The sequence below is a fragment of the Anolis sagrei genome, chromosome X (genome assembly GCF_037176765.1).
Source record: "Anolis sagrei isolate rAnoSag1 chromosome X, rAnoSag1.mat, whole genome shotgun sequence".
In the NCBI taxonomy this organism is placed as follows: Eukaryota; Metazoa; Chordata; class Lepidosauria; order Squamata; family Dactyloidae; genus Anolis; species Anolis sagrei.
The window spans coordinates 30,052,375-30,077,065 of NC_090034.1; the positions used below are offsets into that span (position 1 = coordinate 30,052,375).

General features: G+C 45.2%; 1 protein-coding gene across 2 annotated transcripts in view; it reads left to right on the forward strand.

Moving 5' to 3' along the window:
- The window catches only part of CMKLR1 (chemerin chemokine-like receptor 1), a 21,742-nt gene extending 4,567 nt beyond the window's left edge, over positions 1-17,175 (forward strand). The window contains exons 1-3 of one of the 2 annotated variants that reach the window (XM_060786100.2): positions 3,297-3,539; positions 15,063-15,162; positions 15,463-17,175. In XM_060786100.2, coding sequence (XP_060642083.2) covers positions 15,466-16,533 — 1,068 coding nt within the window. In that variant the 5' untranslated portion in view covers positions 3,297-3,539; positions 15,063-15,162; positions 15,463-15,465 and the 3' untranslated portion in view covers positions 16,534-17,175. Of the gene's footprint in view, positions 1-3,296; positions 3,540-15,062; positions 15,163-15,462 lie in introns of those variants that run through there. The other variant, XM_067473074.1, reaches the window with a different exon arrangement.
- Positions 17,176-24,691: the final 7,516 nt, after the last annotated feature.

Genomic DNA, 24,691 nt, shown 5'->3' on the forward strand with positions numbered 1-24,691 from the left:
GTCCTGATCCATCATTGGTGGGTGTCACAATGGTCTGTGGGAGCCAACACAATTGAAAGTACTGCAAATCCCCATCATGAAAAATGATTTTAGTGATGAGACGCTGAAGACTAGTGTTTTATGGTTTTATTGTTTTATTGCTTTTATATGGTTTATACTATATAAAATGTTTTTAACTGTATTTATGTTGTTTGGGGGCATTGGCTGCCGGTTGTAAACCGCCTCGAGTTGCAAACAAACAAACAAACAAACAAACAAATAAAATCATCCGTGGTCTGTCCTCCCCCAAACTTCACCAGGCTGTGAGGTGGGTCATGGGGGTTCTCTGTGCTAAGTTTGGTCCAGGTACATCATTTGTGGGGGTCGCAGTAGCCTGTGGAAGTGGGAACCAATTGGAAAGCTGCCACTTACAAACATTTATTATATACTAGCTTGGGTACCTGGCGACACCCGGGTTATTTGAAAAAGGGATTGTTTGTTTTGGGGTCTTATATAATATCACTCGGGAAATTAGTAACACTATTTATTGGAAAAAAGCCAGTCTTTAATTTTGTTTTTTATTAATGCTCCCATTAGAAAATACGTAATGATGTGGGTAATCTACATCATTACGTAACCTAGAATTCCCAATCCTCCCCAAACCCCGCTTGTATGCACATTTCGCTATTTTGGGTCTGTGTGCCAAGTGTGGTCAAGATCCGTTGTTGGCTGGGTTCAGTGCTCTCTGGATAAGGGTGACCTACCACTCCCAATATCAAGATCCATTCCCACAAACTCTTGCAGTATGTTCGGTTGGTCATGGGACTTCTCTGTGCCAAGTTTGGTACCGGTCCATTGTCGGTGAATGCAGGTAAATTCAATCACTCCCAAACTCCGCTTGTATTCACATGTTGGATCTGTGTGCCAAGTTTGGTCAAGATCCATGATTGATGACGTTCATGGGTTTCAGAGTGTGCAGGATGCAGGGTGAACTACAATTCCCACATGGATGGGTCATTCCCCCCCACTCCCAACCCCTCCAGTATGTTCTGTTGGCCATCAGGGTTCTGTGTGCCCCATTTGTTCCAGATCTGCCATTGGGGTCTTTGGAATGCTGTTTTGGTGTAGGGTGAACTACAACTCCCACGTGGGCGGGTTAGTCCCCCAACAAACTCTTCCAGTATGTTATGTTGGTCACCACAGTTCTGTGTGTCATGTTTGGTCCAAATCTGTCATTGACAGGGTTCAGAGAGCTCTGGATGCAGAGTGAACTACAACTCCCATGCGGGTGGGTCAGTCTCCCCACAAACACTTCCAGTATGGTTTGTTGGTCATGGGGGTTTTGTGTCCCAAGTTTGGTCCAGGCCCTTAATTCGTGGGAGTCTCAGTGGTCTCTGGAAATGAGTGGAGGAACTGCAAGTCCCATCATCTGTGGCAAGTGTGGTGCAGATTCATTGTTGGTTGGGTTCACAGTGCTCTCTGGATGTAGGTGAACAACTCCTCTAAATCATGGTGAATTCTTCCCAAGCCTCTTGTTCAGTTGTTGATCAATTCCTGTTTGCTGTGTGTCATAGGAAAGGGTAGTAAAGGGTTAAGGGAAAGACAGTGTGTGGGGGTCATGCAAATTCCACATCAATGGAAAGAGTAACTAACTCTGAGATGTCCATTCTGGATGGAAAACAGAACATCTAGGATCAAATCATCTCCAAATGAAAGTCTTCACTTGGGTGGTGGGCAGTATGGTGTTTGGGGAGAACATTGGCAGGGGCTGGGCTACCTGTTGATGGCGCCCGCTATAACATGCAATGCCCTTGGAGGGAGTGCTTTGGGTGGCTCTTCAGCTGTGGGTTGAAGCTGTTTGTGGAGGAAGGAGGCTGTCTGTGTGAATGGGCACTTCCACCACATACACACATACAGATTTTCACTTTATTATATGCATAGAGAGAGAGAGAGAGAGATATGGAGAGAGCAGTGGTTCCCAACCTCTTTTTGACCGGGGTCCACTTAACCAGGGACTACTTGACCAGGGACCACTCTCCAACATTAGTACCAAAAGGGTTACAAATCAGTTTTTGGGTCAACTTTAGATTCGGTTTGGGGTGCTGATTCAGAAAATTGCGTTGGCTAGACTACATCAGCTCTAGTTTCTGATACAGAACATATGCCATGATCAACAACAGGGAAGGAGTGGCAGGAGGTGCGAAAGGAGAGCAAATAAAATAATAAATAAATAAATAAATAAAGAGGAAGGAGGCTCACTGACCAGATTTTTGTCCTCATGGCCCACTGGTGGTCTGTGGGTCACAGGTTAAGAACCACTGATATTGAGAGGGAGATATAGATATAGATTATAGACTTGCTTGTTCAATTGTTTTGAATGGCTTTGGAAAGAGCTCTTTGAGATTTTCAATTGTACATATTCAGTAGTGCTCGCTGTTTTGCTTTCTGCAAACCCATCAAATGCTGTGACGTGAATGAAGAAGTAAGAAAGGCAATGTGGATCAAGATGTTAGAGCTGCAGTGCTTGACACGGCAAGCATGGTGGCCCCAGGAAACCGCATTGGCATCTGCAGCAGACCAAAGCCCTAGCTTGGCATGACTCGTCCGGGATGTGGCCAGCCGGTTGCTATTCCTGGAGGACTCCCCTGTGAATTGCTGCCAATTTCTTGGCTGAACATTACAAAGAAGAACACACTGAGTCAGGAGAATCATATCTACTTGTGTATAAGTTGACTTTTTATATACATTAAGGGGCGAGTTTGGGGGCCAAAAGCATAAATTTTGATATTAGTCGAGGCTCATTCCAACAACAATTACATTGAATGTTTGCTGCAACTTGTTATAAACTGTCCTGAGTCCCGGGCAGGATAGAAATAAAGTATTATTATTATTATTATTATTATTCATGTTTTTTTTGTCAATTAGTTCACACAATCATTATCTATCCTTCTGCCTCTGGCCTGGTCCATCTGTCAAATTTTAAATCACAATGCAGCCCATTGTCCAAGGTTTTGTCAATCCTTGAGACATATGCATTATATATAATATATAATATATAATATATAAATATTTCTTGGTGCTCCCCAAGAAACTTTTCCTTCAAAGAGGGCTCCATGGCTGAAAACGTTTCAGAAGCCTGGGCACAGAGCTTTCTCGGTCATCCTCATTGCTGTCCACGAGGTCCAAAAGATGCTGAGTCTAGTCCCTTCTCTTGCCGATGCTGGGTGCTGAGTCGGCGGGAGCCTGCTTGAGACCCAGAATGGGGAAGCCGCCATCGTTTCCTATCTGAAAACCACTTCCCTCGCTGTCAAGCAAAGGCCACTTTCGGTAGGATGCTCTCCAGTCTCGCGTGGAAACTCGAGCATCGATGGTTTTGTCCTCTCTGGACCTGACAGACAATCACAAACATTGCTCGGCCTTGGATTATGTGGGTCGCCTTCTGCTGATGTTTTCAGACCCGTAGCTGTGTACTCAAGAGGCTCTAAGGCACAACTGATGAATGCTTGAACCAATTTTTCTTCGCTGAGACAGAACTCATAGTCGGAGATTCCGAGAGCCAGGTTGGTTGATCTCAACAGCTTGCAAACTTTCAAACTTTCGTAGAGTCCCAAGAAATGTTTTTGTATTGTATTGTATTGTATTGTACTGTATTGTATTGTATATATATCAGGCATGGGCAAATGTTTTGATCAGGCATCCTCAAACTGCGGCCCTCCAGCTGTTTGGGTCTCCAACTCCCAGAAGTCTTAGTCAGCCTGTAGGGAGTTGAAGGCCCAAACAGCTGGAGGGCCACAGTTTGAGGATGCCTGGTTTTGACCAACATAAATTTGACAGTATTTCAGTTGAAGGCCCCCAGGGCCTTCGAGTCCAACCACTTTCTGCCATGCAGGAAAAGCACAATCAAGCAGTCCCAACAGATGTACATCCAGCCTTAATGATGATGATGATGACAATGATGATGATGATGATGATGATGATGATAATAATAATAATAATAATTTGTGCCACAAATACATCTGCCTGTGACAAAGAACTAGTGGGATCACAAGACTGAAAAAGTTACAGAAAACATACACAGCAAACTACCCTGGGACTTCTGAATTCAGACTGACAGAGTTTTGGAGCATAATACTCCAGACCTCACGATCGTGTTAAAAAACAAAGTATGGATTGTTGATGTTGCAATCCCAAGAGACAGCAGGATTGAAGAGAAACAACTGGAAAAGCTAATACGATACAAGGATTTAAAGATCAAACTGCACAGACTATGGCACAGGCCAGTAAAGGTGGTCCCAGTGGTGATTGGCACACTGGGTGCAGTGCCTAAAGACTCTGACCTGCACTTAAACACAATCGGCGCTGACAAAATTACCATCTGTCAGCTGCAAAAGGCCACCTTACTCGGATCTGCACGCATTATTCGCTGATACATCACACAGACCTAGAAACTTAGGAAGTGTCTGACATGTAATCAAATAGAATAGCCAGCATAGTGGTTTTGTTTGTTATGTACTAATCTTGTTGTGTTAATAATAATAATAATAATAATAATAATAATAATAATAATAGTAAGGTAAAGGTTTTCCCCTGACATTAAGTCTAGTCATGTCCCACTTTAGGGACTGGTGCACATCTCAATTTCTAAGCCAGTGTTATCCGTAGATGTCGCCAAGGTCATGTGGCTGGCATGACTGCATGGAGTGCCGTTACCTTCCCAATAGGAGCGGTACCTATTGATCTACTCACATTTGCATGTTTTCAAACTGCTAGGTTGTCAGAAGCTGGGGCTAATAGCGAGAGCTCACCCCGCTCCCCAGATTCAAACCGCTGACTTTTTGGTCAGCAAGTTCAGCAGCTCAGTGGTTTAAGCCACTGTGCCACCGGGGGCTCTAATAATAATAATAATAATAGCAGAAACTCAAGGGGCCGTAGTGGAGCCCCTCAGTATGCTTAATGGAGCCCCAAGGTGGTGGTGGTGGTGGTTGTTATTGTTGTTGTGTGCCTTCAAGTTGTTTCAGACTCAGGGCAACCCTAAGGCAACCCTCTCACAGATTTATTTTTCTTGTCAAGATTTATTCAAAGGGGATTTGCCTTTCAGCTAAGGCCCACTGAGAGAGTGGGCCTTAGCTAAAGTCACCCAGTGATTCAAAGCCACAGCCTGAGGTTCAAACAACTCTGTACCGCTTTACTAATCCTTTCCTCTCTGTTTCCAACCTCCCTTTCTTTCTCCCTTTATTCTCTCCCTTCCCTGTTTCTTACCTCCCTTTCTTCCTTTTCTCCTTTTCTCCTTCCCTCTCTGTTTCCTACCTCCCTTTCTTTCCCCATTTTTTCCCTTCCTTCCTTCCTTCCTTCCTTCCTTCCTTCCTTCCTTCCTTCCTTCCTTCCTTCCTTCCTTCCCCTTCTAAATTCCTTCCCTCTATGTTTCCAGCCTACCTTTCTTCCTTTTCTCCATTCCTCTCTGTTTCCTACCACTTTTCTTTCTCCCTTTCTTCTCTTCCGCTTCTCTCTGTTTCCTCTTTCCCTTTCTTTCTCCCCTTTCTCCTTCTCTCTCTCTTTCCCACCTCCATTTCTTTCTTCCTTTTTCTTTCTTTCTCCCCTCCTTCCTCCCTCCGTTTTGGAGGGAGCAAGAAGGGGATGGAAATAATCCCCTTTGTTTTGGAGAAAAATAGAGAAAGAAAAGGAAAGTTAAGAAGCCTTTTCTTTTGTTCTGTGTATTTGTATGTTATTGTTATTCCACTGTATTAAAGGCATTGGATGTTTGCCTATCTGTGTATGTTGTAGTCCCCTTGGGGAGATAGAGTGGAATATAAGTAGGGTAGCAGCAGCAGCAGGACACAAATGGCAACACCAACAGTCAAAATTGTAGAGGTGGGTTGTGTAAATGACCTTCAGGGGGCAGATATGGTTCCCAGGCCTGAGTTTGAGAACCCCTGGTGTAGATGCAGCCAGAGTGACACACAAAACAGGAGAAGCCCCAGAAACCGATTGGTTTTGCTCTGGGGAAGTGAAAGTAGCGTTTGCCCAAGGCGCCAGGGCAGGGCTGAGGAGAAAGCTCCCAGCTTTGCTTTCTCTTGCCTTGGTGACATGAAAACGACATCTGTTTATCGTTGGTGCTGAAATGGGTTCCCACGAGTGTGTTTTTGTCAGGGCTTTTGGCAACGGCTGAGAACAAGCCCAGTCACCCCATTTCACGCTTGGATTTCAGAGAGTCCAGCTGTGCATTGGTTTTCCGAACTGAGCCAAAGAGGAGGAGTCGGTCCGATTCAGAGTCTTGTAAGTCATCTTGTTCAGTTTGGAAATCTTCCGTTTTGGGATTCCAGTTCCTAGAGTCTCTGAACCAGCCTGGGATGGATGGAGATTTATTTCCTTTCCAAGTGCAGTTTGAACACAAAAGGGGCAACTTGTGAAAAAAGTTGGCATTTGAAAACTGGGAGGCTTACAATAATATAATCATTAAACTTTATTTGTATCCCACTTTTCTCCCTGTACAGGACCCAAAGTGGCTCACAACATTATGAAAACAATACAAGTCAACATCCATATGTAAAACAATAACCTATAAAACCAAATTTACAACAGGGAATAAATAAACATATTTCAAAACATTTATTGAATACAATTATTGCGGGAAGCTCAACAAGACAGATGGTAAACTTAGCACAACTCACTAAGAGTTCACCTTTCTGTCATTCCAACTAAGTCTCTTCATTAAAAGCTTGTGCAAACAGGAAGGTCTTTTAAAAAATTGTCACGGAGGGGGCTGTTTTAACCTCCTTGGGGAGGGAGTTCTAAAGGGTTGGAGTCGCCACTGAGAAGGCCCTCTCTCTCATTGCCATCAAGCACATTTGCGAAAAGTGGCGGAAAAGAAAGGAGGGTCCCACCAGAAAATCTTAATGTTCAGGTTGATGTGACGAGGTGCAGTCAGGTAAGCAGGACCTGAACCATTTAGGACTTTAGAGGTAAAGACCAGCACCTTGAATCGGGCTGGGAAACATACTGTCAGCCAGTGCAGGTGGCGGTGTTGTAACAGGGGAGTGGTACACTCCCTGGGTCCAGCACCTGTCAATAACCTGGCTGCAGATCTCTGAACTAATTGAAGTTTCCAGACACTCTTGAAAGGCAGCCCCACGTAGAGCCCATTGCAATAATCTAAATGGGATGTAACCAAGGCATGGATTACCATGGCCAAGTCTGGCTTTTCAAGGTATGATCGCAGCTGGCGCACAAGTTTTAATTGTGCGAAGGCCAACTGGCCACCGCCAACATCTGGGCCTCCAAGCTTAGTGATGAGTTCAGGAGGACCCCCATACTGCAGACCTGTGTCTTCAGGGGGAGTGGGACCCCTTCCATCCAGTACAGGATCTGCCTTACGACTGATCAGGAGGACCTCTGTCTTGTCTGAATTCAATTTCAATTTGTTTGTCCTCATCCAGTCTACAACAGCTGACAGGCACCAGTTCAGGGTCTGGGCTGCTTCCTTGGCTTTTGGTGGAAATGAATAGTAGAGTTGGATGTCATCTGTATACAGATAGTACCAAACTCCCAAAGTCCGGATGATCTCTCCCAGCAGCTTCATGTAGATGTTAAACAACATGGGGGAAAGTACTGAACCCCGCAGGACCCTTCGGGACAATGGTCGTGAGGTCAAGCAGGCATCCCCTGACACCATCATCTGGATCCGTGCTTCTAGAAAGGACTGGAGCCACTGTAGAACAGTACCTCCTAGTCCCATCCCAGCCAGGCGACTCAGAAGGATATCATGGTCAATGGTATTGAAGACTGCTGAGAGGTTGAAGAGAACCAACAGGGACACACTCCCCCCAGGCATGTAGCCTGGGGTGGGGGGTGGGAGGCTTGGGGGGCTTCAGCCCCCCCCCCCCAAATACTCATGGTAGTCTGCGAAAATGCCTTACTGGTACATTATTTAAACTGTTATGTTTATTCATATCATGATCTGATCACCGTGCTCAATATACGAGGGGTATTTTTTAAGTAAGGTCCGTTTTGTTGTAGACACTAGTAGTTTGCACGCATACCGCAACGAGCGTGTGCGTCGTATATCGGCATGCCTCGGGAACAACTGTGCTCAGTTTCCGCTCTGTAGCTAACCTGTACGGTTCTGTTCTGTGCTTTTAAAATGTTTAAGATTATCAACTCACCCTACCGCATGTGAGGTTCGCTCAGTGATACGGTTTTTGTCAGCAAGGAACCTGCCTGCTGCAGAAATTCATCGACAGATTTGTGAAGTGTACGGTGATACTGTCTCCGTTCCATGGCCAGGCCTGGAACCAGACTGGAATGGATTTAGATAATCTGTTTCATACAGACATCCCTGAAGTTGTGAGGCCACCACCCGCTCCAGAACCTTGCCCAAAAAAGGCTTCTTCAAATAATTTAGAATCACAGAGTTGGAAGGGACTCCAAGGGCCATCAAGTTCAGCCCCATGTTTGCCATGTAGGAATACACTGCTTTGAGGATCCTAGAATTGGAAAGTGAAATGATAATACAAATTGATGAATGGTACAAAGAAGTCTGGAGAATTGTGTTGAATGATAAACTCACACCAAACTTAAAAGTAAAGAAGGGATTATGGAAAAAAATGACTTTGTAAGTATTTGGAGAAGATTTTTAGAAAAAGCATTGGAAAACAAGATGGGAATTTACCTCCACATGAAGAACTGAACTTATGTTGGGATTTTAGAAGAAGAGATGGCGCTGGAGAAGGGGAGCATGGGGATGAATGAAGATAAAAGAGGGGAAAATGTATAGCCATAAGAATTATGAACTTATGTTTCATATATGTCTATTAGGCTTGTGCAAAAAAAAAAAGGAAGAAAATTGGAAGTTTTATAAGTTTGAAGCCATATCCAAAGCATTTGAACCAAATATTTTAGAATTGAAACTGACCCCATACTTTTTTGTTTTAGTTTTGTAAATCTTGGAAGGATTCCAAAGTCAGTTTCATATTCAATGCAAGGCAAGGAAGCAAAGTCAAAGGTTGCCTTAGTGCATTGTCATTCCTCTGTGAAATTAATGCAATTTCGGCATTAGTAGCAGGCAAAACAGGGAGCAGTGCATTTTGGGAGCAGCACAGAACTCTGGGAAATGTACTTTGGGAAGAGAGGAGACCTATGCCAGAGGATTCAAAATTCCATGCCCTAAACAACATTTCCCAGACTGCATCAGCATAAGAAAGCACCAATCAGGATAGCGGGGAGAAAGGTCTGTCCCTCTCTACAACTTTGAAAATTTGCCAAAAATCAGTGAATAAATGAAACGTTTTGAAATGTGGTGAGCTAACAGTGGTCAATGTGTTCTACCATTGTAGCAAGTTCCACCCCAATAGCCTTAAAAATGTGGTAAAAAGGGCCCCCTGAAGTTTCCCCAATTATAGTAATTTAATTATGCATATGCGCAATTACTGGAACGAAATAGTAATGAAATTTCATTAGTCTTGTTGTTACAAAATTTTCACTAAGTATATTTTAGAAACACTTTAGAAACAAAGCGCCAGCACCCCCAGTTTTGTAATGAGTTTTGAACCATTTATTAATGTGTCACACGTCCCTAATGTCTATATAATTGTTAACCTTTTTTTCTTTTAAAAAAAGAACTGGAAGGTACCCCAAAGGCCATCTAGTCTAAGCTCCTTCTGCCAGGCAGCAAATCACAACTAAAGCATTCTTGAACAATGTTCATCCAGCCTCTGTTTACAACCTCCAAAGGTGGAGCATCCACCACTGCTGAACAGGTCTTGCAGCTCTTAATGTTTCAGCAGAATCTCTTTTCTTGCAATTTCAATCTCTTGGGCTGTATCCAAATTCCTGCAGCTATAGAAAACAAGCTCCTTCCACCCGGGATCACATCGGCCTTCCTGCCTCACATTGTTGACTCCTGAACACGAGTAAGCTTGTGATCCACTAAGAGCCCTAGATTCCTTTCTTACATACTACAGTGATACCTTGAGTTAAGAGTTTAAGCTGTTTTGTGATCCAGCTCTTAACTCAAATCTCTCTTATCTCAAAGAAAATTTTTCCACTGAAATGCTATTAATCTGTTCTGGTCCCCTCCAACCCCCCTTTTTGTTACATGCTTTGAAATAAGAAAATGTATTTTATAAATAACAAATAATGTGTAAATGCACGTTCACATGGAACAAGTAAAAAGAAAGAAAGATCAACTTTAAAATGGTTGAAGCACAAATTTGTGGCAAGGAAGCAGAAAGCGAAGACACAGAATCTCTTTCTTCATCCTGTACTCCTTCCAGCCTCCCTCCCTCTTTTACTCTCTCTCTCTTTCTCTTCATGAAGCCAAACAGACCAGAAATAAAAACCACACAAAATCAAGTAACCCAAAGTTCCTCAAAATGGACAAGAACAAAGCGGATGGCAATCTCCCAAAGCAGACAAGAGCACAAGGTCCAGGTGCCTGGAGGCCTGAGGCCTGGAGGCTGCTCCTTAAGCCCTAAAGCCCTGGACTCCTAACTCAAAATGCTTTTTTGCATGTCAAAGTGAAACCAGGGCTGAGCGACGGCTCTTCACTCAAAACGATTGTACGTTGGGACACTCTTAAGTTGAGTTTCCATTGTATTGGCAAGCCATGTGTTTTCCATCCTCAATGTGTGCATGTCATTTTTTTCCTGCCCAAATGCCCACCTTACACTCTTCACAGTCTTTCTGATGTCTCCGGACTCTCTCCTCCTTCCAAAGCCCCTTCCAGCCAAGGAGAAGGAAGGGTTGGAGTCACAAATGTTCCCAATTCTTTCTGTCAAAGGTTTCAAGGGGAAAAGAGCAAGTGAGGTCATCGGAAGTGGGGGAGAGTTGGGTTTCTCCTCTGAAGCCCGGAGAGGCCAAAGCAGCTGTGAAGCCCCCCCCCCTTCCAGCTGTTTGTTGCTTGGGAGCGGTTTCCCCTCCTTGTCCTTCCTCCTGGCTCTCCTTGGAGGCAGTTCAGGGTACTTTTCCACCACAGAAGCCCTTCAGAGAGATGGCTGTCCAAGCTCTGGGTACCACAAACTCACAGTCCAAACACCGGGTGGTTTGTGGAGCCCCTTTCTGAATGCTTTCTGTGGGCTTCAAAAACCCAGCTGGTCTGTGACTTTCCATGCTCAGTCACTGGCTGGCAAAGGCCAGGATAAATAACAAGAGGTGCCTGGTTTCGCCTTTCTCTTGCATAAAGGCCCATTCATGCGCAGGGTGATGTCACGGCCAGAGAGGCACTTGGGTCCAAATACAAAGGCAGATGAGTGGGAAGAAAGCCCAGGAGAGGTTCTTGAAGTGGTTCAGATGTTCCTTCCCTATTTGTTTGCCATTTCCAGACTTTGCTTGACCTGATTCCAAGATAAAGTCCCCCTGGGTGGATTTTGCCCATGAAACCTGAAACGAGGGTTCATACCAATAGCATTGGGTACCCCAAGGACCATCTAGTCTGACCTCCAGCATTGACAAACTCAAAAATTCTGGTCAAATTTCTTGCTGTAAATCTCTAGGCAAGTCCCATTTTGAATTACTACAATCTCTAGGATTGTAGAAATTCAAAACTTTCATCAAGCCTTTAGAAATACATTTGTTTTCCCAAGAAAAAAAGAGAGAAGCTATAGCAGTCCTAACTGGGAATGTCGACTTGTGTCTCATTCTCTACAATGCTTGAAATTTAGGGACAGAAGGGGGCCAGATGCTTATGGGCTCCACTGTTGTTGGGACTGTCATCAAATCACAGCATTCTAGAATTGGAAGAGACCCCTAGAGGCTATCCAGTCTAACCCACTATCATTGCAGGAAAATACAATCAAGCACTCCCGACAGATGACCAGTCAGATGCAGACCCTCATCTGGTGCATGAGCTGAGCTGTTGCAGAGGGGTATGCCTTGATCCATTCCATCCAAAAGCTTCTTTGCAAAACCATGTTGAGAGATGTCCCTTGGGGAATGGGGAAAGACCTGCCATGGCCACAGGCCTTGTCCCATTCCCTTCCAGGCATCCTTCTCAAATTATTAGCCACGTGACTAATGAAACCACAACAGAAGGTGGAGCCCGGTCTCTCTATGGGCCAGTCAGGAAAGGGAGTAGGTGGAGTGGGAAGTTTTGAATAGCTGTCCACTGTATAAAACCTCATGTTTCTGTATTTCATATACGAGGGATGTTCATTAAAGATTTCGCCTGACCTATTTATCATAGGATGCTGAAACTGCACATGTGAAATGATATAAGTCTCTATAGGTTACAGGCCAATTTACAACTCAGAACTGAGAAGGGTCTTGATTTTACAGGTGCTGAAGTGGTGTGAGGTTTGACAATGGACCCAGTGGAATACAGAGCAGTCCTCAAGTTCCTTTACTTGAAAGAATGCACACCAAAGGAGATGTTTGATGAGATGAAAGAGGTTTCTGGTGAGGATTCCCCATCATATGATGTAATCAAGAACTGGCATCATCAATTCAAATGTGGTCGGACTTGGGTGGAAACAGATCCAATTCCAGGGCGACTCCACTCTGCTATTGATGAACACACCATCCAGCAAGTGGAGGTTGCCATTTTGAAAAATTGCCACATAACCATTCGTCCCCTAGCCCAAAATGACAAGATTAGTGTGGGGTCCGTGGAAAAAATCACCCAAGACCATCTTCACATGCATAAGGTATCCGCTCGCTGGGTCCCCCGGGTGCTCACACCTTTCCAGAAGCAGGAATGAGTTGAATGCTCTCAGGCTCTATCGACAATGATGTGCCATGGAAACCAGGAGGACTTTTTCAACAGACTGATCACACAGGATGAAAGCTGGGTCCATCACTATGATCCTGAGACTAAAGTCCAGTCAATGCAATTGAAGCATCCTGACTCACCACCTCCAAAGAAGGAACGTGCCCAACTCTTGGCAGGCAAGGTCATGCTCACAGTATTTTGGGACCAACACGAAGTAGTAGTGATGAATTTCCTAGCAAAGGGGACCATGATCACTGGGGCATACTAGGCTTCACTGCTGTGGAAATTGTGGGAGGCCATCAAAGCCAAGAGATGTGGCATGCTTACCAAAGGTGTCTGCCTTCTGCAAGACAATGCACCAGTTCACAACTCATCTGTTGCCCAAATGGAAGCATGCTCCTGTGGCTTTGAAATTCTACCACATCCCCCTTACTCACCTGACCTCGCACCATTGGACTTCCACCTTTTTCCAGCAATGAAGGTATTTTTGAAGGGAAAGCATTTTTCAGATGACAAGACTCTGATTTCCAAAATCACAATGTGGCTTTTGGAGCAACCTGTCGACTTCTACAAGTGAAGTGTTTACAGTTGCTTAAAAAGATGGGAGAAGTGTGTGTCCCTAGGTGGCACCAATGGAAAGAAGGACTCATAAATGTGCCGAATTTCATTACTCTCAGTCCACAGGAAGTGGGTCAGGGGAAATCTTTAATGAACATCCCTCGTATGCTTGTACATTTTGGGCATCAGTTATACTTCTGACTGGGTTGCTAATAAACCTCTGTGACTGTCTTCATCTGGTGAGTGTGTTCTTCAATCAGGAACTTATTTATTTAGTTATTTATTTACTATATTTATACCCCACCCTTCTCACCCCAAGGGGGACTCAGATCGGCTTACAGACCATGCCACATCACACAAACAATAATAAATATAACACTAGTCCAATGTGGGCGAGGCAAAACTACGGTGAGGTGGATCAGTAATTGGTTAAATGGACGAACCCAGAGGGTGCTCACTAATGCTTCCTCTTCATCCTGGAAAGAAGTGACGAGCAGAGTGCCGCAGGGTTTTGTCCTGGACCCGGTCCTGTTCAACATCTTTATTAAGGACTTAGATGAAGGGTTAGAAGGCAGGATCATCAAGTTTGCAGACGACACCAAATTGGGAGGGATAGCCAATACTCCAGAGGACAGGAGCAGGATTCAAAACGATCTTGACAGATTAGAGAGATGGGCCAAAACTAACAAAATGAAGTTCAACAGTGACAAATGCAAGATACTCCACTTTGGCAGGAAAAACAAAATGCAAAGATACAAAATGGGGGTCGCCTCGCTCGAGAGCAGTACGTGTGAAAAAGATCTTGGAGTCCTCGTGGACAACAAGTTAAACATGAGCCAACAATGTGATGTGGCGGCAAAAAAAGCCAATGGGATTTTGGCCTGCATCAATAGGAGCATTGTGTCTAGATCTAGGGAAGTTATGCTACCCCTCTATTCTGCTTTGGTTAGACCACACCTGGAATATTGTGTCCAATTCTGGGCACCACAATTCAAGAGAGATATTGACAAGCTGGAATGTGTCCAGAGGAGGGCGACAAAAATGATCAAGGGTCTGGAGAACAAGCTCTATGAGGAGTGGCTTAAGGAGCTGGGCATATTTAGCCTGAAGAAGAGAAGGTTGAGAGGAGATATGATAGCCATGTATAAATATGTGAGAGGAAGCCACAGGGAGGAGGGAGCAAGCTTGTTTTCTGCTTCCCTGGAGACTAGGACGCGAAATAATGGCTTCAAACTACAAGAGAGGAGATTCCATCTGAACATGAGGAAGAACTTCCTGACTGTGAGAGCCGTTCAGCAGTGGAACTCTCTGCCCCGGAGTGTGGTGGAGGCTCCTTCTTTGGAAGCTTTTAAACAGAGGCTGGATGGCCATCTGTCAGGGGTGCTTTGAATGCAATATTCCTGCTTCTTGGCAGGGGGTTGGACTGGATGGCCCATGAGGTCTCTTCCAACTCTTTGATTCTGTGATTCTATATAAATTTAAAACAGTTAAAATATAATTACAATAAAACAGATTAAGAAATATATTGCGCCGAATCCTGTAGTAATTCTTCAAGCTGCTACAATTCCAGTTGGATTCCATACTACACTACTCCCTGAATGCTTGCGTTCAGAGCTAGGTCTTTAACTTTTTCCTGAAGACCAGGAGGGAGGGGGCCAGTTTGATGTCACTAGGGAGAGAGTTCCATAGCCAAGGGGCCACCACTAAGAAGGCTCAGCCAATGCATTGATCAATCACTTTGTGCTTATAGAGCCCTAGAGTTGCCACTTCAGCTTCACAATGTCAATCCATTGCATGCCTAATGTCTGACTTTCTTTTCTTCCAGGTGGCGGAGGAATGCACGAAAGTAGCTCATGAAGAACTAAGTTCATCCTAAACTGACAAGGAGTCCAGACATTTTATAGAAAGTGGAGGAGAAACTCAAGGTATTCCAGAATTATAACCTCACCAAAATGGAACCAGCAGCAATCCCCACCATGAAAGCATGGCCTCTGGTGGAATCCTGGGATCTGTAGTTTAGGGGAGTCTCATCCAGAGAGGTCCTGGTCCTCACTTAAACTACAAACGCTAGAATTCCACAGGAGATGATCATAGGATTCAAAGTGTGATAGTTTTAACAGTGTTGTGTGATAATCTTCTACTACAAGACACCAGAAATTTCTGATCTTTGTGTGCTATCAATTACTTGGCATTAATTTTTTATTTTTATTTTTATTGACCAACAGGTCATGGGGTCCACTGAGGATTATTCAGTGGATTACTCTGACTACTATGACAGCAATTTCACCACCGAAGAAACCTTTCAGGCAAACCCCACCCCCACAGTGCAGCTCGTTCAGTTCCTCGCCGTCATCATCTACAGTGTAACCTGCCTCCTGGGCTTAGTGGGCAATGGCTTGGTCATCACCATGATCATCTTCGAGATGAAGAAGTCAGTCAGCATCATCTGGTTCCTCAACCTGGCCGCTGCCGACTTCCTCTTCAATGTCTTCCTGCCCTTGAACATCGCCTACACTGCCCTGGGCTACCACTGGCTCTTTGGCCGAGGCATGTGCAAGGTCAACTCCTTGCTCCTCAACCTCAACATGTACACCAGCGTCTTCTTGCTGACCATCATCAGCTTAGACCGCTACATCTTGGTGGTCTGCCCCGTCTGGTCCCAAAACCACCGCAACACCAAGAGTGCCTGGTTGGCCTGCCTCGCCGTTTGGGCCCTTGGCTTTGTGATGAGCTCCCCATCCCTGGTTTTCCGTGACACCGGCCTTGTGCGTGACCACCTCATTTGCTTCAACAACTTCTCTATGTCATCGTCCCCATTGGACCGTCCCCTGGGCGATCAGGTCCACATGGCGGTCACCCTCACCCGCTTCGTGGTGGGCTTCGTCCTGCCGCTGAGCGTCATCACCGTGTGTTACGTTGTCATCATTGTCCGGCTGAAACGGAACCGCCTGGCCAAGTCCAAGAAGCCCATGAAGATCATCATTGCCATCATCCTGACCTTCTTCCTGTGCTGGTGCCCTTACCATGTGCTCCAACTCCTGGAAACCCAGCACCACTCCATCCCAGAGTCTGTCCTCAAGTTTGGGCTCCCCATCGTCACGGCTGTTGCGGCCTCCAATAGTTGCATGAACCCAGTCCTGTATGTCTTTTTGGGCCAAGATTTCCAAAAATTCAAGATGACTGTCCTGTCCCGGCTGGCCAGTGCACTGAGCGAGGACACGGTTCACTCCATGATCCCCCGTCGGAGCTTCACCAAACCCTCCTCCATGACGGAAAAGGAAACCATTTTATCCTGAGCTCTGGGACACATGCAAATAATTCCCTAATTGTTTTCAAGTGCACCTGACAACCCATGAGGCCTAGGAACTTAACTTCTAAGAATGAATCTGCCTTGGAGTCTGGTGGAGCCTCCTTCTCTGGGGGGTTTTAAGCAGAGGCAAAATGGCCACCTGTCAGGAGGGCTTTGATTGTGTCTTCCTGTCTGGCAAACGGGTGGGACTAGATGGCCTGGGGGTCCCTTCCGACTCTATAATTCTATGATTCTATGAAAGCTCCTGTTTTTAAGTTTCTAAGCCAATTGTTTGAGCTGACTTTATTCCACATGGACAGACAGACAGGACACAACCAGCCCCAGGTTTCCTAACATATATATTTTATTGGCCATTTTTACTTTTGACTTATCTAGCAAATCGACCCAAAGATGTGCCCATGTGTCTGAATGCTCATGCAGTTCTGCACCAGAAATCACACTCCGGCGACTCATCCTTTCATATAGCCTGTCAAGCCAATTTCTTGCTCTTTTTGTTGTCTTTTTTTGGGCAGGAGATTCCATGGTCCATGGATAAACCTTTTCTATATAAAATGGGCCAAGGCATTCTGTCGATCCGATTTCACAAGCAGTTCATTTGAGAGAGAGCTCATGGAGTTTGTTCTCCCTTTCCAATGCTGACATTGGGCTCCCCTATAGATGGGATCATTTATTTCTCTTTGCAACGGGGCTATGATGTAGACTTGTGCATGGATCTGTTTTCATTCGGTACCCTTGAGAGCATGTAATGGGAAGGGCCCTCCTGGTACGAAAACCCGCACAACATGAAAGAAATAATAGTATAATAGGTTAGGTTCACGCTACCTTGGCAAGCATTTTGGCTTCTTAAAAGGAAGACATACCATCCTCACTCAGCTGTCAAAGGCCACCAGCTCCTTTTCCCTTATTTGGCCAGCTGCTAGACTTAAAGGGTGGGATGGTCAGTCAACCACTTTACCTCTGACCCCCGGCTGTCCTGGGGGTCTCCTCCTTCCCGCCCCCTAACCCTTTCCTTCTTTGGGGGACTGGTTGGCTCATTGTGGGGTGGCCAGCCAACCACCTCGCCCCTGACCTGAAGTCATCCCTCTCCCCTTGTCCCTGAGCCCCTCTATGGTCCTTTTTAGGGGCTGCCATCGCTGCCACACCTTTCTGAATCAGTGAGGCTAATGATGACCTGCTCTGAACTTGAAAACATGTCCCCCCCCCCAAAAAAAAATAAATAAAATCATGGCTTCATTTTCCACAATACATTTTGGAAAGCCCCCCCCCCCCCCCCCAGTGGATCAGCACTTCTAAAATAAGGGGACAATGCTTGCTTGCTGCTGTTACAAAAACTTTGGAAGAAGTTGATTGGCTTGCTGTTGTTTTTTAATTAGTGAAGAAGAAAGTGAAATAGTGGGGCACTGGGCTGTGTGGTTTGGTGCATCTTTGACATTTGGCAGGAAGGAATAGTGCCTGCCCTCTCTGCCCTCTCTGCTGCTGCTTCTGGAGAAGTTAGAGGGCGGGGCCAGTGTGAGATAGGGAATGTACTTAAGGAGATTTTGTTTCTTGAATGAAAAAAAAATTCCCCAAAATTAGGGGCTGACCCAAACATTATAAAACTTGGTGAGCTAACAGGGATAGATGTGCCCTCCAAGTGTGGTGATTTTCATCCCTCTATTCCTAAAATTGAGGGGAAGGGGAGCCTGGGACCCCCTCTCCCATTGTGGCTAATGGGTCAAAATATCCATTTTTTCGTCTGGAGAAAAAAAACACCCATTCAGGAGCATGCCTGTTTTCGGGAGGCACCCCAAAAAGGAAACGGGGTCTTCCGGTTTTCGACAAGCAGAAACAGATAGCGATTCTCCTGAAATGCACAAGCCTACTATGATGTGCAACCTTTCCCCTGGGAGTTCACACATACCCATAATACCTTGCTTGATCCACCTGCATTAAGGAATAAGCTTGTTGGGGACGGCGGGTGGTTGTACGAGTTCCATTATCTCTCTGGATATTTATGTGCTGGTCGTCTTTTTCCTTTATTTATTTATTTACGCTATTTCTATCCCGCCCATATCAGCCCGAAGGCGACTTTGAAACTCATCTGTTTCTCAACAGCAGGTGGATGGGGGAGTCCCCTCACTCCTACTTTGGCCACCTTTGTTTGCTCCCTTTCTAACCGTACACCATAGATCATGAAATGCTCAAAGGTATGCTCCCTGAATCCTGTTAATGTGACGTGCACAAGATCAAGAGCAGGTCTGCCTTGCGCCGGAAGAACAGATTGTTTCGTGGAGAAGGCCATTCTCTCTGCCGAGCTGCAGCTAAGGAAAAGAAAGTGTCATTCAGGAAGACACCCGTCCTGCTCTGTGCTGGCCAAGGTTAGGGTTTCCCTGATGTATGCCAATGCTCTCTCTCAGAGAGACCAGTGGGCAAGTGGCTCTGTTTGTATATAAAAAAAGAGAGGGTGGCATTATTTTAGAGACTTCATCCCACTGAACATGTCAAGCGTTTGGAAGAGTAGGTTTACCATACAGCTCAGGCATACTCCGGTTTGAAATCAAATGGCTGATTTTCCAATCTCCGTCACACACTAGCATATTACCCATTTTATTCAGGAGTCCTCAATTGATTTGCCATCCCATTGCAGAGAGTTGTTCTCACCCGCTGTCCTGCCCCCCTTTTCTTTGTGAAAATAAACACCTCCTCTCCCGGACTATGGTTTTTGTTCCTGGGTTATCAATGTCATAAAGTTGAGATTAACAAATACCATCACATGTCAGAATTGACCATTTTGCCCATGTCTATCTGGATAATTTACAAAAAAGTCACTTGCTGGCCAGCTTAGAAAGTGTTTGAAAAGATAACCACCCTGAGTTCTCCCGGGGAGACACGGAGTGTAACAAATAAAATATTATTGTTGTTGTTGTTGTTGTTGTTATTATTATTATTATTATTGTAACCCTTTTAAAATGCCAAAAGATCTCTACCCTACACTTGAAGCCTATGTCATGTGATGAACACTAGGTTACCATTTCTTAAGTTGGTAGCTCAGTAGTATTTAAAGAATGGGATGAAGTGGTAAATCGACAAACATGACAGAAAGAGGGCAATCAACTACTGAATTTACTCGAGTCTAATGCACCACTGATTGTAATGCGTACCTCCATTTTGAGGTGCTCATGACCAAAAAATGGATTTCCAACCCTTTTGAGCCCCTTCCCAGCTGGGTGCAAGCAGAAGCCATGCCCATATCTCCAACTGCAGGGGAACTCAATTCCTACTGAACTTTTTGCTTTTCATTTTGCTTGAAACATGTCAAGATGTGCATGAGGACAATGCCTGCCAGGCACAAATGTCTGTCCCTATCCTAAGAGGCAAACTAAAATTGTGGGGGAAGGTGCCAAGCATGCCATCTCATCTATAAAGAGTTTATTTCCATTGGGGAGAAGGAGACGTGAGTACAGAGTAACAGAGCTGTGGTAAGTTTAACCCTTCATAGGACCTAAGTTTCTACTCCTGCTTTGGTTTTTGCCCTGCTGCATATTACTTCTCTAATTTTAAATCTGGTGTGTCATCATGGCTACGTTAAATTCTGTCATAGAATTCTTTCTTGTGAAATATGCAAATATGCAAAGGGGAAGAATTCTTGCAACGGCCAAAAAAGATGTGCCTTACATTCAAGTAAATATGATATTAGCTTCTTCTTTTGCCCTGAGAGGAGGGACATCCATAACAAGAAGTGAGGGACGGGCGGTGGCTTTGCAGAAACAGCGGCCTTAGACACACAAAGAGCTTGGTTGCACATTTGTGACTTATGATTTCAGTGCAGATTTGTAATGTGTGAGATGTCAGCTTCAAGTTGCATGTCTTCTGGAGATAGGGGCCGGGCTTAGCACAGAATGTTAAAACGCCAATGAAAAAGTAGGTAGTTTGAGCCTGAGTCGGGGTGAGCACCTGCCGTTAGTCCCAGCTCACCTGTCCACCTAGCAGGTCGAAAGCAGAATTGCGAATAGATAAAATAGGTACCGCTTTTAGCAGAGAGGTAATAAAGGCACCCTTAAGGACATTGACTGGAGGAAAGCTCCTTGGCATGGAAGATGGAGCAACAGCACCCCATGTGACCGGAGTCAAGCACAGCCTCCAAGATGCTGGAACAAGATGGGAAAAACTGCCTTTACCTCTGTTTGTGTTGTCTGCCCTTGTTAATTGTATAACTGGCATTGAATTTTTGCCGTATGTGTGTTCTGTAAACCTCTCTGAGTCCCCTTTGGGGTGAGAAGGACAGGGTATAAATACTGTAAATAAATAAATAAATAAAATAGTTCACTATTGCTTCAAGAAGGAGCAGGACCGGCAGGAAGGTGCCCAGAGAAGGGTGGCCCAAATGGCCAAAAGACTGGAATGCATGAATTCCTATGGAGCTGGGAGCTGGGGATGTATAGTCTGGAGAAGAGAAGGCTGAGTAACGGGGACACGAGAGCCAAGTTGGTATGTTGGAAAGGAGGTCGCGTTGCTTGGATGTGGGGAAATGCGAGAATTAGTGAACACAATGCCTGTGTGATCAATGGAAAAAAAGATTCCAATACTCATTACAAAATTAGGGGGTGGGGAAAAATAATTTCTAAAGTGTTTCTGAAATTGGACAGGGTTCGTATCATAACTATAATGAGTTAAGTACTTTTATTGTTACTTTTCGTTCCGTAATTGTCCCAGTGGGGAAACTTCAGTCTCCTTTTTCCTTCATTGTGAGAGGTATTGGTGTGAAACTTGCAACAATTATCTAGATCTATATCCATAACAAAAGTGAAAATATGTATGCGTGTGTGGCTGGGGTGGCCATTTTCATAGACAAGCTCCCACTTCCACAAACAGCTATGATCCCCACCCATGAGGAGCCAACAATGGCCCTTCCTCCAATGACATTGCAGGTTATAGCAAGCGCATACTGCCCACCACCCAAGTGAAGGCTTTCATACGGTGACAATATCATCCTAGATTGTATGTGTTTCGTCCACCACAGGCATCTCAGTGTTTCTGACTCTCTCCATTGATGTGGAATTTTCATGATCCTACCCACTGCCTCTCCCATAACCCTTTCTGTGGTGCACAGCAAACAGAGTGGAGAGGACTAGGGGATTGACTCAGTATGATGGAAGATGTAGTTCTGACTGCAATGGATCTCAACCATATTTGGCACACAGAACCCCCATGTCCAACAAAAAATACTGGAGGGCTTCTTGGGGAATTCCCGAAGATTTGGGGGAGTTGCAGTTCACCCACATCCAGAGAGCACTGTGAACCTAAGCACTGATGGATCTGGACCAAATTTAGCATGCATGCCCAAATTTGAATACTGGTGGGGTATGGGAGTGATTGACCTCAATTTTTGGGAGTTGTAGTTCACTTACAACCAGAGAAACTTTGAACCCCACCAATGATGGACCTGGACCAAATTTGGCACGCTAAACACTCTATGACCAACTGAATCTATCGGAGGGGTTTGAGGGGACTGACCCACCATGGTGGGAGCTGTAGTTCATCCTGCAGCCAGAGACCACATGGACCCCACCAATGATGCATCTAGAGAGCAAATTTGCCCAACATGACAAACTTTAGCCTCTGATGGAGATTCAGGGGTTAACCTGGCATAATGTGAGTTGTAGTTCACCCACAACCTTATGCATTTTGTAAAAAAAAAAAAATGACTTTTACAAATGAGACCTGTAGCTAATGGCACACAAAGTTGTGAAATCCAAATGAATTGAATGTTTAACAGAAAGTTGTATTCAGCCCCAATGCGTTGATAGAGATGCTTTTTCTGTAATTGCAGATTCTGAAGAAGGATGAACGGAAATTGTATTAGAAAGGAATGACTGGATTCAAGCTAATGATTTAAGTCCATTGGATACTTACAGACCAGTCTTATGCATGTGGTTTACTCTGAAATTAGTCTCACTTAGATTAAGTGGGTCTTATTCACAATTAAGTATCCACAAGATTACAGCATTAATGAAGCTTATATTTTCAATGAATTGATGTCAACAGCTTGCCAAGGCAAAAGATGGCAAGGAGTTGCTTTGTGGACTACAGCTCCCAGTATCGCCCAACAAATAGGGTAATGGGCTATACTGGTTGTGGCACCTTGCCCTTTTTTTCTTGGGCTCATTTTTTCTTCCTGCCTCTCCCACCTCCATCTGTGCCGGCCTGTCCCGGGAAGTGGGCCTGTCAAGCCAACCCAGCCAAGCGAGGCCCACATGCGCTGCTGCAGAGCAAGAGGTCACCTCTGCCGACTACATGAAGCACGGTGCCACCAGCTGACCTCTCACAGCCCCCTCCATTTATCTGTTCAGCACAGCCGTGTGTCCCCCAACCTACTTCCCAAGGTGGCCATTTGGGGGAATTAATCCTGGCCTTGCATAAATCATGTCAGGCAGGTTAATGAAATGGGAGCAGAACCTGGGCGCATGTCGGGCTCGCAGCTTCTCTTCCGATCACTGCGGGGAAGGAGAGACTGAGCTCTGTATGCACTCGGCTCAGATTCTGCATCACTCCTTTCTCAGGCTCTGAACCTGACACCAGTAGAAGGTGCCAGATGGGTTGCAGACTGGATGAAAATTAAAGACATAAATTGCTTTTGGGTGTCCCCAACTCAGCAACCTTGAGCTGTTTTAGGTCTTGTTGTGATGTGCCCCCAGGCTGTTTGGGATTGACAGTGACCCTAAAGAAGTGGTTCCCAACCTTTTTTTGACCAGGGGCCACTTGACCAAGGACCACTTTGATGAGGGACCACTCTCCAACATTGCTACCAAAGGGTTACGAATCAGTTTTTGGTCAACTTTAGATTCGGTTTGGGGTGCTGATTCAGAAAATTACATTGGATAGGCCACATCAGCTCTAGTTTCTGATACAGAACACATGCCATGGTCAGCGACACAGAAGGAGTGGCAGGCAGCGCAAAAGGAGTGAAAAATAAATAAATAAATAAATAAATAAATAAAGAGGAAGGAGGCTTGCAGACCAGATATTTGTCCTTGCGGCCCACTGGTGGTCCGCGGCCTGCAGGTTAAGAACCACTGCCCTACAGTGAAACTAGTGTGGGGTTTGTTGAGAGGCAAGTTGCCCTTGCCTCCCTTTGAGGCTGAGAGTGTGTGATTCAACCAGGGGTTTCAATGGCTGTGTGAAAATTTGAACCTTTACTCCTTTAGATCAGATGCCACTGGGCTAGGACTGGCATTGAGGCGGTATATTGGGGCAGTGGCATTGCCCAATGTCTTGGCATGGCTCTGCCCTTGCAGTCTCAGTCCTCGGGTTTTTTTCAGCAGGAACTGCTCAGCAAGACTTTCTGTTTGGGCTGGAAGGAGGCCCGAGCAGCAGCAAAATGGGGCACCCAGCCATTCTGTCTCCATTTTTATCAGCAAAGCAACTGATGTCAGGCTGTTTGGAGCCAAGGCATTTTGCCCCCTTGGGTCATGAGTCATTTCCCTCCATCCTCAGAAAGCATTGCCTGGCCAGAGGTATTTTTTAACATTTACAAGGTTAGAAATTCAGAGCAGCATTGCATTTCCAACATACGGAGCCCCTATGCTGGGGCTTTTCACTTTTGGGTTTGCCTTCCTCAGAGGTTGAGAGAGTGTGATGTGCCCACGGCTACTCAGTGAGTGTGCACTGCTGAGCAGGGATTCGAAACCCTGTTGGCTGGAGAATTCTGGGAATTGTCTTCCAAAATAAGGAACTTTCTCCAGCCTCGCTTGCAACCCCATTGCTGTCTGTCTCTGTTCTGATTCTCCAAACAGTGAATCCAACTGAATGCCCAAAGTGGATAATAATGTATTCCCATCAGTCTGCCGAAGCGACATCACTCCTTCTTAATGGAATTACTTCCAAGAAAAAAATGGGCTAAATCTGTTGCAAAGGGGGCCGTTGGAAAGTATAGTTAGCAAACGTACAGGAAGCATCCGTATCCGTCAATCACCACAGTTCTTCCTTGGCTTGTTCACCTGGCATGAACCTCCAGCTCTCCAAAACAAAACTCAAAATCCCTTCTTTAATTTCCTTATTGAAAAGCTTTGGGTTAGGGGTGTGTGAAATGGCAGAAATCAATTCTGTTTTCGTTCTGTTTTTGTTTAAAATTCTCCCCCCACTTCTGTTTTTGGAACTATTCTTCC